The 18,165-nt window shown below is 51.4% G+C and overlaps 1 protein-coding gene across 3 annotated transcripts in view; it reads right to left on the bottom strand.

The window, feature by feature from the left end:
• Positions 1-18,165, bottom strand: part of LOC122543886 (pyruvate carboxylase, mitochondrial-like) — a 931,966-nt gene that overhangs the window by 211,101 nt on the left and 702,700 nt on the right. For all 3 annotated transcript variants that reach the window (XM_087983758.1, XM_087983759.1, XM_087983757.1), the window contains one exon: positions 4,701-4,922. In XM_087983758.1, the coding sequence (XP_087839884.1) occupies positions 4,701-4,922 (222 nt within the window). The remainder of the gene's footprint in view (positions 1-4,700; positions 4,923-18,165) is intronic.

The following is an 18,165-nucleotide window of genomic DNA, read 5'->3' on the forward strand; positions in this document are numbered from 1 at the left end:
GCACTGTCGGAGGGTCAGTACTGAGAGAGTGCCGCACTGTCGGAGGGTCAGTACTGAGGGAGCGCCGCACTGTCGGTGGGTCAGTACTGAGGAAGTGCCGCACTGTCGGAGGGTCAGTACTGAGGGAGTGCCGCACTGTCGGAGGGTCAGTACTGAGGAAGTGCCGCACTGTCGGAGGGTCAGTTCTGAGGAAGTGCCGCACTGTCGGAGGGTCAGTACTGAGGGAGCGCCGCACTGTCGGAGGGTCAGTACTGAGGGAGCGCCGCACTGTCGGAGGGTCAGTACTGAGGGAGCGCCGCACTGTCGGAGTGTCAGTACTGAGGGAGTGCCGCACTGTCAGCGGGTCAGTACTGAGGGAGCGCTGAACCTGGAGTGCTGCATTACCAATGGCCCTGTCACGTGGCTGTGAAATTTTAATGCAGGCCGTTTTGGGATGTGAGTGTAAACATTTGAAGGCAGTGCCGGGGTGTCAGAGGAGGTGGCGAAACCGTTGCTGTGAGCTGACAGAGACGGCTAACCTCTGACCCTACCAGGGTCAACCTGTCACCATTCCCCGCCTCCCCCTTGTAAATGTCGGTTCCCGGCTTCAAAACGAAAGCACGAAGGGGGAAGGGAATGGGAGGTTGGCTGGGAATAAATATTGCGGGACACAAGAGATGGCACCGCTGTGGGAACTGTTGTGAGCACTGATCAATTGAGGCCTAGACTCATCCATCCTGCTCACAGATAACAACCTACAGCTCTCAACAACAGACAGATCGAGGAATCACGTTCAAATTGAGATGAAGTGAGAAACATGCTCTGGCAATGCACTGACAACAAGACAGGGAATGACAAATTACAACACACACTGGGCTGGAAAGATAGCAAACTGAGCGTTTGGGAAAGCAGGAGGGACATACAGAATAAAATTATCCCTGCGCAAAGGCACACAGGCGTGAAATCAGTCAAAATGGCTGAGAACCCGAATTTGTGAACCTCGAACATTCCAGCGCAGTACCCTTCCGCCCTCGATGCTGCGCCGACCTGTTCAACCAAAAACACAACTCAGGGTAGGGGCCCGTGCCCCAGGGCGATGTCCAGTTCGACCTGGTGTTCTCGGGCAATGACTCCACCTTTCGGATTTTAATGGGAGGAGCCTGGTAAAGCTCCCAGTGCTGAAAAACTGGAGGGCTCCCGCATGTCCTGTCCCTGGGCACATCTCCCAGATTCCACAGCCGTGTTGGGGGGTGGCTGGAACAGGAGGAGGGAGGTCACCGAATCAGCCATCTTGTCGAATTGGCAAGGCGGGCCGAATGGCCTCCCCCTGCTCCCAGTTTGCGTCTTGTTGCCATCTGATGCCCTGGTCTTCCACTCCAAGGGGCAGTCCCATCTCAGCAGGATGTTGGCACTGTGGTATCTCTGACACCAGCCATTGACCTAAACGCCAGTCACCTACCTAATTCAGAGCACAGCCCAGTCCATCACCAACCTTCCATCCACTGACTCCACCTCCACTTCCCGCTGCATTGGGAAGGCAGCCAACATCATCAAAGAGCCCTCCCACACCGATTATAATCTCTACCACCCTCCGCCGTCGCGCAGCAGATACAAAGCCTGCAGATTCAAGAACAGCTTCTTCCCCGCCGTTATCAGAGGGCACCTCTCAAATTTTGAATTTAATGTTGGTCTCTCTCTTTCTGCCCTTCCCCAAGGCCGTAACATTGTGTTCCTCGCTGCCCTGATGCACTTAGTACAGAATGATCTGCCTGTACTGCACACAAAACAAAGCTTTTCACTGTATCGAGGCATACGTGACGAATAACAAATCAAATCAAATGCATCAGGGCACTGGCAAAGAGTGAAAATGATACCGAAATTGCGATTTTTATACTGCTTGTCATTTTTATAAATGGCTTAGACGCAGGCATAGGTGGATGGATTAGTAAGTTTGCAGACGACACTAAAGTTTGGAAGAATGTTACAGGTTGCAGGGGGACTTGGATAAACTGCAGAATTGGGCTGAGAGGTGGCAAATGGAGTTCAATGCAGCTAAATGTGAGGTGATGCACTTTGGGGAAGAATAACAGGAAGGCAGACTACTGGGTCAATGGAAAGATTCTTGGTAATGTGGACGTGCAGAGGGATCTTGGAGTCCATGTACATAGATCCCTGAAAGTTGCCACCCAGGGGGATAGTGCTGTTAAGAAGGTGTACGGTGTGTTAGGTTTCATTGGTAGAGGGATTGAGTTCCGGAGCCACAATATCATGCAACTGTACAAAACGCTGGTGCGGCCACACTTGGAATATTGTGTACAGTTCTGGTCCCCGTATTTCGCGAAGGATGTGGAAGCATTAGCAAAGGTGCAGAGGAGATTTACCAGGATGTTGCCTGGTCTGGAGGGAAGGTCTTATGAGGAAAGGCTGAGAGACTTGGGTCTGTTCTCACTGGAAAGAAGAAGGCTAAGGGGGGAATTTAATAGAGACATACAAGATGATCAGAGGATTAGATAGGGTAGAGAGCGAAAGTCTTTTTCCTAGACTGATGATGTCGGCTTGTATGAGGGGGCGTAACTGCAAATTGAGGGGTGATAGATTTAAGACAGATGTCAAAGGCAGGTTTACTCAGAGAGTGGTAAGGGGCATGGAACGCCCTGCCTGTGAATGCAGTTAATTCAGCCACATTAGGGGCATTTAAACAATCCTTAGATAAGCACATGGATGATTTTGGGATAGTGTAGGTGGACGAGCTGAGAATAGTTCACAGGTCGGCGCAACATCGAGGGTCAAAGGGCCTGTTCTGCGCTGTATTGTTCTATGCTCGATGTTTTATATTTAAACAGGGCAGTGCAGGCAACAATCATGGACTCATCGCGACTGAGGATAACGGATTCCTTCGTTGACGGTGCGACCGCAAAACACCGAGAAACGCAACACACTGGCCTGGAGTTTGCAGTCAATGGCAAACCCATTGCTCTGACTGGGAATGCCAAAGAGAGTGACCATCAAGGAGCTCAGAGTCTCTGGGACATTAATTTTCTCATTTCGGGACAGTCATTGGAAACTCGGGATCAGCCTGCAGGATCGACAGACATCCAGCAACAGGGAGAGTACCCAGCCAATCACACTGAAGGATTCCCGCAGACTGCATGTGACAGGTCATTTCTTGATCATTTACTCCTTGTCAATCATAGAGAGAGCAAAATCATTGATCAACACCGATTTATCACTAACAGAGACTGGTTGCGACATTAAAAATAACTGGGAAAAAAAAAAATTAGACTCACAGGCCACACTTTGGGAGTCCTGGCATATATTTCTGGTCCTCCTGCTGCAGGAAAGATGGTATTAAACTGGACAGGGTGTAAAAGATGCGAACAAGGATGTTACTGAGACTAGGAGGGTTTGGGTTATAAGGTAAGCTTGGATGGACGAGGGCTATTTTCTCTGCAGCATCACAGGCTGAGGGGTGACCTTATAGGATAGGGTGAATTGCCAAGGTCCAGAACTAGAGGGCGTAGGTTGAAGGTGAGAGGGGTAAGACTTAAAAGGAACCTTAGGGGCAACTTTTTCACACAGAGGGTGGAGTGTGTATGGAATGAGCTGCCAGAGGAAGTGGTTTAGGTACAACATTTCAAAGATATTTGGACAGACACGTGGACTTGATTAGATTAGATTCCCTACAGTGTGGAAACAAGCCCTTCGGCCCAACAGGTCCACACCGACCCTCCAAAGAGTAACCCACCCCGACCCATTCCCCTACATTTACCCCTTCACCTAACACTACGGGCAATTTAGCACGGACAATCCACCCTAACCTGTACATCCCTGGGCACTATGGGACAATTTAGCACGGACAATCCACCCTAACCTGCACATCCCTGGGCACTATGGGACAATTTAGCACAGCCAATCCACCCTAACCTGCACACCCCTGGGCACTATGGGACAATTTAGCACGGCCAATCCACCCTAACCTGCACAGCTTTGGATTGTGGGAGGAAACCGGAGCACCCGGAGGAAACCCACGCAGAGAATGTGCAAACTCCACACAGACAGTTGCCCGAGGGTGGAATCGAACCTGGGACGTTGGTGCTGTGAGGCAGCAGTGCTAACCGCTGAGCCACCGTGCCACCCAAGTTTGGGGGAATATGGACGAAACGGGTTCAGTTCAGGATAAGTTGGGCAGAATGGCCTGTCTCTGTGCTGCATGACTCTACACAGTGTTCAGGGCCAGAGAAGACCTTCAGAGGTGGCTATGACTGAATTCCTCATTAAAACTCCATATAAAAGGCTGTAAAAGAATGAGAGCTGATCTTATTGCAGTGTGAATAAAATTCTGCGTGGCTTCGACGGGGAGCGGAGCTAACCACGTGCTGAGGAATCCAGAACGAGGAGGCAGTGTTTAAAAACACATCTCCAATTCAAGACTGAGATGGGGAGGAATTCATTCTCTCAGCTGTGCTCTCATTTTGGGGATTATCCTTCCTAGACAGCCTGGATCAGTCAATTAATTCAAGGTTGGGTTCAACAGATTTTCGATTGACAAAGGTCTGAGAGGATTTTGATACCACAATCAGAGGCTGAAAGGCCTCCTTCTGCTCCTGTGCCTTACGATCCTGTCTCACGTCGGGGATCCTTTCGATCGCTAACCAGGGCAGGTGGGGAGGGGGGGGGGCGTGGGGAAAGGGAAGGAGAAGCTGGGAGAGGTGACGCCTTACCTCCCCAGTTCTCAATGCTGAACAGCGGGCTGAAACGGTGGGCCACGAAGGGCGAGATGTTCTTCAGGTCATGAGTGCGAACCCGGGTGGCGAGCAGCGACTGGTGGGCGTCCCGGAAGGTGGTGTCCATCAGCAGCAGGCCCTTGTGGTTCCTGATGGCCTTCGCAAAGCGTTCCGGGCCTTCCCTCAGGAGAATCTCACGGAAGCCTGCCGGGGGCTCGCCTGCGAAGGGAGAAGGGAGAGAGGTTACAGAATGACGCAAAAAAAAAGAGGCACAAAGAAAGACCGCAGGACGACGGGCGTGCCAATCGGCCGCCATCTTTGATTCCCCTTTGAAGGACGGCTTTGGCCAAAGCTCGGCCCAGACGTTTTTACCGACGTGTTCGCAGTCTGTCAACAAGGCTGTTCGAGCAAAGTTGACCCTTTTTGGGGTATGGTCCCACCGGCTTGGGCCAAAGGACCAGTTTCCATGCTGTAGGCCTCGATGTCTCCATGACTCCCTGGTCTTCGGGAACAGCCTTCCTGCACTTAGACCCTTCAACACTTCAACCAGACAGCAGCAAGCAATCCTTGACAACTCTTAACGAAACCACGACGTTAAGCGTGTCTGGAATTAATGAACCATCCTTAATTGCCACGATTGTATATTTGTCTAAATAATTGATATGTCTGACTGCTTCTTTCGAACGCACCTTCCTATGACCATCAAGCCCCAAAATTGGATTCAAACACACAGCTTCTGGCTTCAAAAGAAATTACCTTGGGCAACGCAACCAAGCGCACTGGGCCCATCTGGACCTGTACTGTCTACCTCGACTAGAGAGGACCCAGGGGCCAAAATGGAGCCGATTGGTCCAGTGGTATTATTTATCCCGGAAACTCAGTGAATGCTCTGGGGACCTGGGTTCGAATCCTGCTGTGGCAGAATGTGAATTTGACTTTTTTTTTCAAAAACCTGGAGTTAACAATCCACCAGTGACCATGAAACATTGATTGTCAGGGGAAGAAGAAAATCCTTCAGCGAAGGAAATCTGCCAAACTCACTTGGTCTGGCCTACATGTGACTCCCTCTGAAAGGGCCTAGCAAGTTGTGCCGTTGTATTGATCACTATGGAGTCCACTCACAGCACACGGACCGTGGCCAGTCACTGCCACCTTCTCAAGGGGGCAAGCAGGGAGGGGGCGATAATCGCTGGGCCCAGCCGGTTACACACATCCCTCTCGAGTGAATAAAGCGAAGAGAAAGCTGGGCAGTTCCAACTGACCCACCTGAGGCCTCTCGAAACAGACCGACAGGGCAGCAGGTTCAACTTGACACGTTACCACAGGTGACAGAGGATGGCCTGCAACCCAGTGCATCGACCTATACACAGGCCAAAAACAAAAATAGGCCAGAAGTACAGAAGTAGGCCACTCAGCCCGTCGAAACTGCTCCGCCATTCAACTGAGATTGCTGCCAGTCTGATCATCCTCAACTCCACTCTCCCGCCATTTTCCCCGTGATCCTCCATTTCCCCTTCCATTCCCTGCCTGGGCGTTGAACATATTGAACAGCCCGGCCTCTCACAGGCCCGGAGAGTGGAGATTGGCCCCTGAGGGGTGGAATGCCAGCGGCTGTGGTGATTGGCCGTGTTGGGGGGGGGTGGTACCCGGTGGGTGGCGCCCTGCTCTGCGGTTTGGGCCCAGGCAGCATGGTGGCCGTGTGGAGTTAGCAGACAGCTACACGCCCTGATGCCCATGTTGGGTTTTCCCAGTGCGCTGGGCTACATGGCACGGTCAGTAAGTTGGCATGGCTTGGTGAACAACCGATTCAGGCCGTCAATCGGAAACCTGCCACGGCCAAGTGAAAGTCTTGCCAAAGTACTTGATCAGTATAGGGGTATTGCGCAAGATGACCGAGAGGAATTGACCACCTCATCTAATCCTCCCACACATTGGATTATGGTCCACGTCTCTCGATTACCAGTAGGATTCTACTCTAAGGACTCCTGAAAGATTACAGGTAGACCATCCTTTATCCCAAGTTCCAAAATCTGAAAAGCTCCAAAATCTGAAGGATTTTTTTTGTTCAGTTGTTTTTTTCTCACGAACAAGGTTGTTTGGCGTGCAAACAGGGAACCCAAGTCGGCACCCACTTGACGCGTGTCACTCAGATGCGACGTGGGGGAGAAGGGATATGGCCCAGCCCAGGTAGGCCTAGATTCTCTCTCAAGGCCTGTTTTTACCTAATAAGTCTGTTCCTCTGGTGAGATTTTAAAAAATTTTGCCATCGAACTGTCACTTGTTCAGAAATTTGAAAAATTCCAGATTCCGAAAAACACCTGGTCCCGACGATTTCGGATAAAGGATTGTCTACCTGTACCACCTCTGTAGCCACGACTTTAATATCCCAGGATGCATCCTCAGCCATTTTAGCCCATTATTACCTTAGCATTTTCTCTCTTCTGACACAAACCCTATTTCTTTCCACCGCTCTTGATGACTTAGCGTTTTGAAATGTTATTCGTGCCTTCCATCGTGAAGTCAATGCGGTGTAGCCGTTCGACCCCTCCATCATTTCTGAGTTGCCCGGGATTATTTTCTCAGTCTTACACCCCACGGACCCTATGTTGGTTTTTGCTACTCTCCCCTTTTACGCAACAAAAGAGGTTCTTGCCGTCCAGTTTGATATTACAAGCTGGTTTACCCTCAAACGTTTATTCTCTGCCCTCTTCATTGCAGCTCTTTTGCCTTCTTTTAAAACTTTTCCAGTCATCTAACCTTTGATTTTTTTTTTTGGTTCAATTCAAAAATCTTTCGACACAAATCTGAAGCAAAACCAAATTGTACTTCATGCTCTCCGCAACGCACCCAGTTATCCCTGGTTGGTTTTTACCACTTCCCAGAATCTATCTTCCTCACTGGGATTTGTCGACAGTGTGTCATTCTTAACGGTTTTAAGTAACAAGCTCAGCAGAATGTGTTACCGACAGTACGAATGAGCAAAGGGTCAGTGCGCTTCGATGGAATGCGCTCCTCATGTGGCCATGAAATGTCGCAAGTGAGATTGCTGAATCTTTGTGAAGGACCCACTTCTGAAGCGACGCATTATACCTCACAAGAACGCAGGAAATAGCGGCAGGAATATGCTCGGCCCGGCAGTTGGATCTGCCTTTTCACTTTCGTGACAACACGTCGTAATCAAGACTCCCTAATGGATCAAAGAACTCCAACAGTGCGGCGCTCCCTCAGTAATGACCCTCCAACAGTGCGGCACTCCCTCAGTACTGACCCTCCAATAGGGCGGCACTCCCTCAGTACTGATCCTCCAACCGTGCAGCGCTTCCTCAGTACTGACCCTCTGACAGTGTGGCACCCCCTCAGTACTGACCCTCCGACAGTGCGGCACTCCCTCAGTACTGACCCTCCGACAGTGCGGCGCTCCCTCAGCACTGACCCTCCAACAGTGTGGCACTCCCTCAGTACTGACCCTCCAACAGTGTGGCACTCCCTCAGTACTGACCCTCCAACAGTGTGGCACTCCCTCAGCACTGACCCTCCAACAGTGTGGCACTCCCTCAGCACTGACCCTCCGACAGTGTGGCACTCCCTCAGTACTGACCCTCTGACAGTGCGGCACTCCCTCAGCACTGACCCTCCGACAGTGTGGCACTCCCTCAGTACTGACCCTCCGACAGTGCGGCACTCCCTCAGCACTGACCCTCTGACAGTACGGCACTCCCTCAGCACTGACCCTCCAACAGTGTGGCACTCCCTCAGCACTGACCCTCCGACAGTGTGGCACTCCCTCAGCACTGACCCTCCGACAGTGTGGCACTCCCTCAGTACTGACCCTCCAACAGTGTGGCACTCCCTCAGCACTGACCCTCCGACAGTGTGGCACTCCCTCAGTACTGACCCTCTGACTGTGCGGCACTCCCACTCTTGGAAGGTCAGTGCTGAGGGAGTGCCGCACTGTCGGAGGGTCAGTACTGAGGGAGTGCCGCACTGTCGGAGGGTCAGTACTGAGGGAGTGCGGCATTGTCGGAGGGTCAGTACTGAGGGAGTGCCGCACTGTCAGTGGGTCAATACTGAGGGAGTGCGGCATTGTCGGAGGGTCAGTACTGAGGGAGTGCGGCATTGTCGGAGGGTCAGTACTGAGGGAGCGCCGCACTGTCGGATGGTCAGTGCTGAAGGAGCGCCGCACTGTCGGAGGGTCAGTACTGAGGGGGTGCCACACTGTCGGAGGGTCAGTGCTGAGGAAGTGCCGCACTGTCGGAGTTTCTGTCTCCCAGCCCTTTCACCCCTTCATAGTGACCTGAAATAAATCACCTTAAGTGCCCCAACAAATCGATACATTGCTAACGAAAGCTAGTTTCCCATCATGCCATTGGCTGCTGTCAAACTGACCAATGTACACAGTGACCCTTCCTGGTAACCCTGCCTATATGTCCTGTCTAAAGGCATGAGAAGCCTCGAGTGAACCTGCCTCTCTCTTCGCTCTCTCAGGCAACTCTTTCCCCATCTTAGCCACTCGTGGGAATAAGATCATCTCCTTGTGCCTCCAGTGTTTCTGTCGTCTGTCAGCTACAATCTGTAACAGCCGTGGGACGAGATTCCACATCTGCCTGTCTCCCAGTGACTGATGCAGTGCTCGTTTATCTATTTGCTGTCAGATTGGGCTTAATTAGACTCCTGTGTTTGATTGAACAGCAAGGTGTCCGCACAGTGACTCACTACTGAAGTAAAACTGAATTGTGTGCCATTCAGTCAGGCTCGCCCGCTCTGTGATTACAGAATCATACAGCACGGAAATAGGCCCTTTGGTCTAATCAGTCCATGATGACCATGTCTCCCAAACTAAACTATGCTCACTTGCATGTGTACTGCCCATATCCCTCTAAAACTCTCCTAGCTATGTACCTTTCCAAATGTCTTTTAAATGTTGTAATTGTACCTGCATCCACCACTTCCTCTGGCAGATCTATTGACCCACTCTCTGGGTGAAAACGTTGCCTCTCAGGTCCCCTGTCAAATCCTTCCCCTCTCACCTTGAAAATATGCCCTCCAGGTTTGAACTCCACCCAGCCTAGCACAAAGAAACTTGCTTTTCACCCTATCTATAAGGTCACCCCTCAACCTATTACGTTCCATTGAAAAAGGACCCAGTCTATTTAGCCTCTCATTGTAGCTCAAATCGTCCACTCAAGGCAACATCTTTTCTGAACCCTCTCCAATTCAATAAAATCCTTCCGAGAACAGGGCAACCAGAATTATACAAAGTACTCCAAAAGTGGCCTCACCAACATCCTCTCAATGTGACGTCCCAACTCCAAGAACTCAATGGTCTGTGTAATGTGCTGAAGGCCTTCTTAAACACCCTGTCTTCCCACCATGCCACTTTCAAAGAATTATGTACGTGAACACCAAGATCTCTCTGTTCAACAACACTACCCAAGCCCCTGCCATGAACTCGTGTAATTTATCAAAATGCCATAACTCGCATTTATCCAAATCCGAATCGATCTGCCACCCCACTGATCAAGATTCCTTGTCCTGTGAGGAATTGTCCACTCTATCACAAATTTTGGTGTCATCTGCAAACGTACAAGCCATTCCAACTAAATTTTCATCCAAACCGTTTACATAAATGACAACCAATAGTGGACCCCACACCGAACTCTGCGGAACATCACTGGTCACAGACCTCCATTCAATCAGACTATCGCTCAAGTGGTTGTACCGGGGATCCCTTTCCCCAAATGCGCCAGCAGAGCCACTGATTCCCTTGTTGATCTAAAATCTGCTAACTAACTCCATGTGTAAACACCGTAACCTTCCAGAGTCAATTATTCCACAGACTGACGGACACACAGACACACATCACCCGCTGACAAACATAACAGAGTGACACACATCACCCACTGAGACACATCACCCAGTGACACACACCACCCACTGAGACACATCACCCACTGACACACATCACCCACTGACACACATCACCCACTGACACACATCACCCACTGATACAGATCACCCACTGACACACATCACCCACTGACACACATCACCCACTGACACACATCACCCACTGAGACACATCACCCACTGACACAAATAACAGAGTGACACACATCACCCACTGAGACACATCACCCAGTGACACACATCTCCCACTGAGACACATCACCCACTGAGACACATCACCCACTGACACACACCACCCAGTGAGACACATCACCCAGTGATACACATCACCCAGTGACACACATCACCCACTGAGACAGATCACCCACTGACACACATCTCCCACTGACACACACCACCCACTGAGACACATCACCCAGTGACACACATCACCCACTGACACACACCACCCAGTGAGACACATCACCCAGTGACACACATCACCCAGTGACACACATCACCCAGTGATACACATCACCCAGTGAGACACATCACCCGCGGATACACATCACCCACTGACACACATCACCCACTGAGACACATCACCCACTGACACACATCACCCACTGAGACACATCACCCACTGAGACACATCACCCACTGAGACTCATCAACCACTGCCACACATCACCCAGTGACACACATCACCCAGTGAGGCACATCACCCACTGACACACATCACCCACTGAGACACATCACCCACTGAGACACATCACCCAGTGACACACATCACCCAGTGACACATATCACCCAGTGAGGCACATCACCCACTGACACACATCACCCAGTGACACATATCACCCAGTGAGGCACATCACCCACTGACACACATCACCCACTGAGACACATCACCCACTGAGACACATCACCCACTGACACACATCACCCACTGACACACATCACCCACTGAGACACATCACCCACTGAGACACATCACCCACTGAGACACATCACCCAGTGAGACTCATCAACCACTGACACACATCACCCAGTGACACACATCACCCAGTGAGGCACATCACCCACTGACACACATGACCCAGTGACACACATCACCCAGTGAGGCACATCACCCAGTGAGACTCATCAACCACTGCCACACATCACCCAGTGACACACATCACCCAGTGAGGCACATCACCCACTGACACACATGACCCAGTGACACAGATGACCCACTGAGACACATCACCCAGTGACACAGATCACACTGACACACATCACCCACTGACACACATCACCCACTGATACACATCACCCAGTGACACAGATCGCCCACTGAGACACATCACCCAGTGAGACACATCACCCACTGACACACATCACCCACTGATACAGATCACCCACTGACACACATCACCCACTGACACACATCTCCCACTGAGACACATCACCCAGTGATACACATCACCCACTGATACACATCACCCACTGACACACATCACCCAGTGACACACATCACCCACTGATACACATCACCCACTGACACACATCACCCAGTGACACACATCACCCACTGACACACATCACCCACTGACACACATCACCCACTGACACATCACCCACTGACACACATCACCCAGTGACACACATCACCCACTGACACACATCACCCAATGAGACACATCACCCACTGATACACTTCACTCACTGACACACATCACCCAGTGACACACATCACCCAGTGACACACATCACCCACTGACACACATCACCCAATGAGACACATCACCCACTGATACACTTCACTCACTGACACACATCACCCAGTGACACACATCACCCACTGACACACATCACCCACTGACACACATCACCCACTGATACACTTCACCCACTGACACACATCACCCACTGATACGCATCACCCAGTGACACAGATCGCCCACTGATACACATCACCCAGTGACACACATCACCCACTGAGACACATCACCCACTGACACACATCACCCAGTGACACACATCACCCACTGATACACATCACCCACTGACACACATCACCCAGTGACACACATCACCCACTGATACACATCACCCACTGACACACATCACCCAGTGACACACATCACCCACTGACACACATCACCCACTGACACACATCACCCAGTGACACAGATCACCCACTGACACACATCACCCACTGATACACATCACCCAGTGACACAGATCACCCACTGACACACATCACCCACTGATACAGATCACCCACTGACACACATCACCCACTGACACACATCTCCCACTGAGACACATCACCCAGTGATACACATCACCCACTGATACACATCACCCACTGACACACATCACCCAGTGACACACATCACCCACTGATACACATCACCCACTGACACACATCACCCAGTGACACACATCACCCACTGACACACATCACCCACTGACACACATCACCCACTGACACATCACCCACTGACACACATCACCCAGTGACACACATCACCCACTGACACACATCACCCAATGAGACACATCACCCACTGATACACTTCACTCACTGACACACATCACCCAGTGACACACATCACCCACTGACACACATCACCCACTGACACACATCACCCACTGATACACTTCACCCACTGACACACATCACCCACTGATACGCATCACCCAGTGACACAGATCGCCCACTGACACACATCACCCAGTGACACAGATCACCCACTGACACACATCACCCACTGATACACATCACCCAGTGACACACATCACCCACTGAGACACATCACCCACTGACACACATCACCCAGTGACACACATCACCCACTGAGACACATCACCCACTGACACACATCACCCAGTGACACACACCACCCACTGAGACACATCACCCAGTAACACACATCACCCACTGAGACACATCACCCTGTGACACACATCACACATTGACACACATCACCCACTGAGACACATCACCCACTGACACACATCACCCAGTGACACACACCACCCACTGAGACACATCACCCAGTAACACACATCACCCACTGAGACACATCACCCTGTGACACACATCACACATTGACACACATCACCCACTGAGACACATCACCCAGTGACACACATCACCCACTGACACACATGACCCACTGACACACATCACCCAATGAGACACATCACCCAGTGACACAGATCACCCACTGACACACATCACCCACTGATACACATCACCCAGTGACACAGATCACCCACTGACACACATCACCCACTGAGGCACATCACCCACTGACACACATCACCCAATGAGACACATCACCATTGACACACATCACCCACTGAGACACATCACCCAGTGACACACATCACCCTCTGACACTCACCACCCACTGACACGCATCACCCAGTGACACAGATCACCCAGTGACACACATCACCCACTGGCACATATCACCCACTGAGACACATCACCCAATGACACACATCATCCACTGGCACATATCACCCAATGACACACATCACCCAGTGACACACATCACCCACTGACACACATCACCCAGTGAGACACATCACCCACTGACACATCACCCACTGACACACATCACCCAGTGAGACACATCACCCAGTGACACACATCACCCACTGACACACACCACCCACTGACACACATCACCCAGTGACACACATCACCCACTGAGACACATCACCCACTGACACACACCACCCACTGAGACACATCACCCAGTGACACACATCACCCACTGAGACACATCACCCACTGGCACACATCACTCAGTGACACACATCACCCACTGAGGCACATCACCCACTGACACACATCACCCAGTGACACAGATCACCCACTGAGACACATCACCCAGTGACACAGATCACCCACTGACACACATCACCCACTGACACAGATCACCCACTGACACACATCACCCACTGATACACATCACCCAGTGACACAGATCGCCCACTGACACACATCACCCAGTGACACACATCTCCCACTGAGACACATCACCCAGTGAGACACATCACCCACTGACACACATCACCCACTGATACAGATCACCCACTGACACACATCACCCAGTGACACACATCTCCCACAGAGACACATCACCCACTGAGACACATCACCAACTGAGACACATCACCCACTGACACACACCACCCAGTGAGACACATCACCCAGTGACACACATCACCCAGTGACACACACCACCCACTGACACACATCACCCACTGATACACATCACGCAGTGACACAGATTGCTCACTGACACACATCACCCAGTGACACAGATGACCCAGTGACACAGATCACCCACTGATACACATCACCCACTGACACACATCACCCACTGATACACATCACCCAGTGACACGGATCGCCCACTGACACACATCACCCACTGACACACATCACCCACTGACACACATTACCCACTGCCACACATCACCCACTGACACACATCACCCTCTGACACTCACCACCCACTGACACGCATCACCCAGTGACACAGATCACCCAGTGACACACATCACCCACTGGCACATATCACCCACTGAGACACATCACCCAATGACACACATCATCCACTGGCACATATCACCCAATGACACACATCACCCAGTGACACACATCACCCAGTGACACACATCACCCAGTGAGACACATCACCCACTGACACATCACCCACTGACACACATCACCCAGTGACACACATCACCCACTGATACACATCACCCACTGAGACACATCACCCAGTGACACACATCACCCATTGATACACATCACCCAGTGACACACATCACCCACTGAGACACATCACCAGTGAGACACATCACCCACTGACACATCACCCACTGAGACACATCACCCAGTGACACACATCACCCACTGACACACATCACCCACTGATACACATCACCCAGTGACACAGATCACCCACTGACACACATCACCCAGTGACACACATCACCCACTGACACACACCACCCACTGAGACACATCACCCAGTGACACACATCACCCACTGATACACATCACCCACTGACACACATCACCCACTGAGACACATCACCAGTGAGACACATCACCCACTGACACATCACCCACTGAGACACATCACCCACTGAGACACATCACCCACTGACACACATCTCCCACTGAGACACATCACCCACTGACACACATCACCCACTGACACACACCACCCACTGAGACACATCACCCAGTAACACACATCACCCACTGAGACACATCACCCAGTGACACACATCACCCACTGACACACACCACCCACTGAGACACATCACCAAGTGACACACATCACCCACTGAGACACATGACTCACTGACACACATCACCCAATGAGACACATCACCCAGTGACACAGATCACCCACTGACACACATCACCCACTGATACACATCACCCAGGGACACACATCACCCAGTGACACACATCACCCACTGACACACACCACCCACTGAGACACATCACCCAGTGACACACATCACCCACTGATACACATCACCCAGTGACACACATCACCCACTGAGACACATCACCAGTGAGACACATCACCCACTGAGACACATCACCCAGTGAGACACATCACCCAGTGACACACATCACCCACTGACACACATCACCCACTGATACACATCACCCAGTGACACACATCACCCACTGACACACATCACCCAGTGACACACATCACCCAGTGACACACATCACCCACTGACACACACCACCCACTGAGACACATCACCCAGTGACACACATCACCCACTGATACACATCACCCACTGACCAACATCACCCAGTGACACACATCTCCCACTGAGACACATCACCAGTGAGACACATCACCCACTGACACATCACCCACTGAGACACATCACCCACTGACACACATCACCCACTGACACACATCACCCAGTGACACACATCACCCACTGAGACACATCACCAGTGAGACACATCACCCACTGACACATCACCCACTGAGACACATCACCCACTGACACACATCACCCACTGACACACATCACCCACTGATACACATCACCCACTGAGACACATCACCCAGTGACACACATCACCCACTGACACACATCACCCACTGATACACATCACCCAGTGACACACATCACCCACTGACACACATCACCCAGTGACACACATCACCCACTGACACACATCACCCACTGACACACACCACCCACTGAGACACATCACCCAGTGACACACATCACCCACTGATACACATCACCCACTGACACACATCACCCACTGAGACACATCACCAGTGAGACACATCACCCACTGACACATCACCCACTGAGACACATCACCCACTGAGACACATCACCCACTGACACACATCACCCACTGAGACACATCACCCACTGACACACACCACCCACTGAGACACATCACCCAGTAACACACACCACCCACTGAGACACATCACCCAGTGACACACATCACCCACTGAGACACATGACTCACTGACACACATCACCCAATGAGACACATCACCCAGTGACACAGATCGCCCACTGACACACATCACCCACTGATACACATCACCCAGTGACACAGATCGCCCACTGACACACATCACCCACTGAGGCACATCACCCACTGACACACATCACCCAATGAGACACATCACCCAGTGACACCCATCACCCAGTGACACACATCTCCCACTGAGACACATCACCCACTGAGACACATCACCCACTGACACACACCACCCAGTGAGACACATCACCCAGTGAGACACATCACCCAGTGACACACACCACCCAGTGAGACACATCACCCAGTGAGACACATCACCCACTGATACACATCAACCACTGACACACATCACCCAGTGACACAGATCACCCACTGACACACATCACCCACTGATACACATCACCCACTGACACACATCACCCACTGACAGACATCACCCAGTGACACACATCACCTAGTGACACACAGCACCCACTGAGACACATCACCCACTGAGACACATCACCCACTGACACACATCACCCACTGGCACACATCACCCACTGAGACACATCACCCACTGATACACATCACCCACTGGCACACATCACCCACTGAGACACATCACCCACTGAGACACATCACCCACTGAGACACATCACCCACAGACACACATTACCCACTGACACACATCACCCACTGATACACATGACCCAGTGACACAGATCACCCACTGATACACATCACCCACTGATACACATCACCCACTGACACACATCACCCAGTGACACACATCACCCACTGATACACATCACGCACTGACACACATCACCCACTGAGACACATCACCCACTGACACACATCACCCAGTGACACAGATCGCCCACTGACACACATCACCCAGTGACACAGATCAGCCAGTGACACACATCACCCACTGATACACAATACCCACTGACACACATCACCCAGTGACACAGATCACCCACTGACACACATCAACCACTGATACACATCACCCAGTGACAC

Source organism: Chiloscyllium plagiosum, unplaced genomic scaffold, assembly GCF_037043375.1.
Source record: "Chiloscyllium plagiosum isolate Xiang-an unplaced genomic scaffold, Cpla_swu_hap1 HiC_scaffold_46, whole genome shotgun sequence".
NCBI lineage: Eukaryota > Metazoa > Chordata > Chondrichthyes > Orectolobiformes > Hemiscylliidae > Chiloscyllium > Chiloscyllium plagiosum.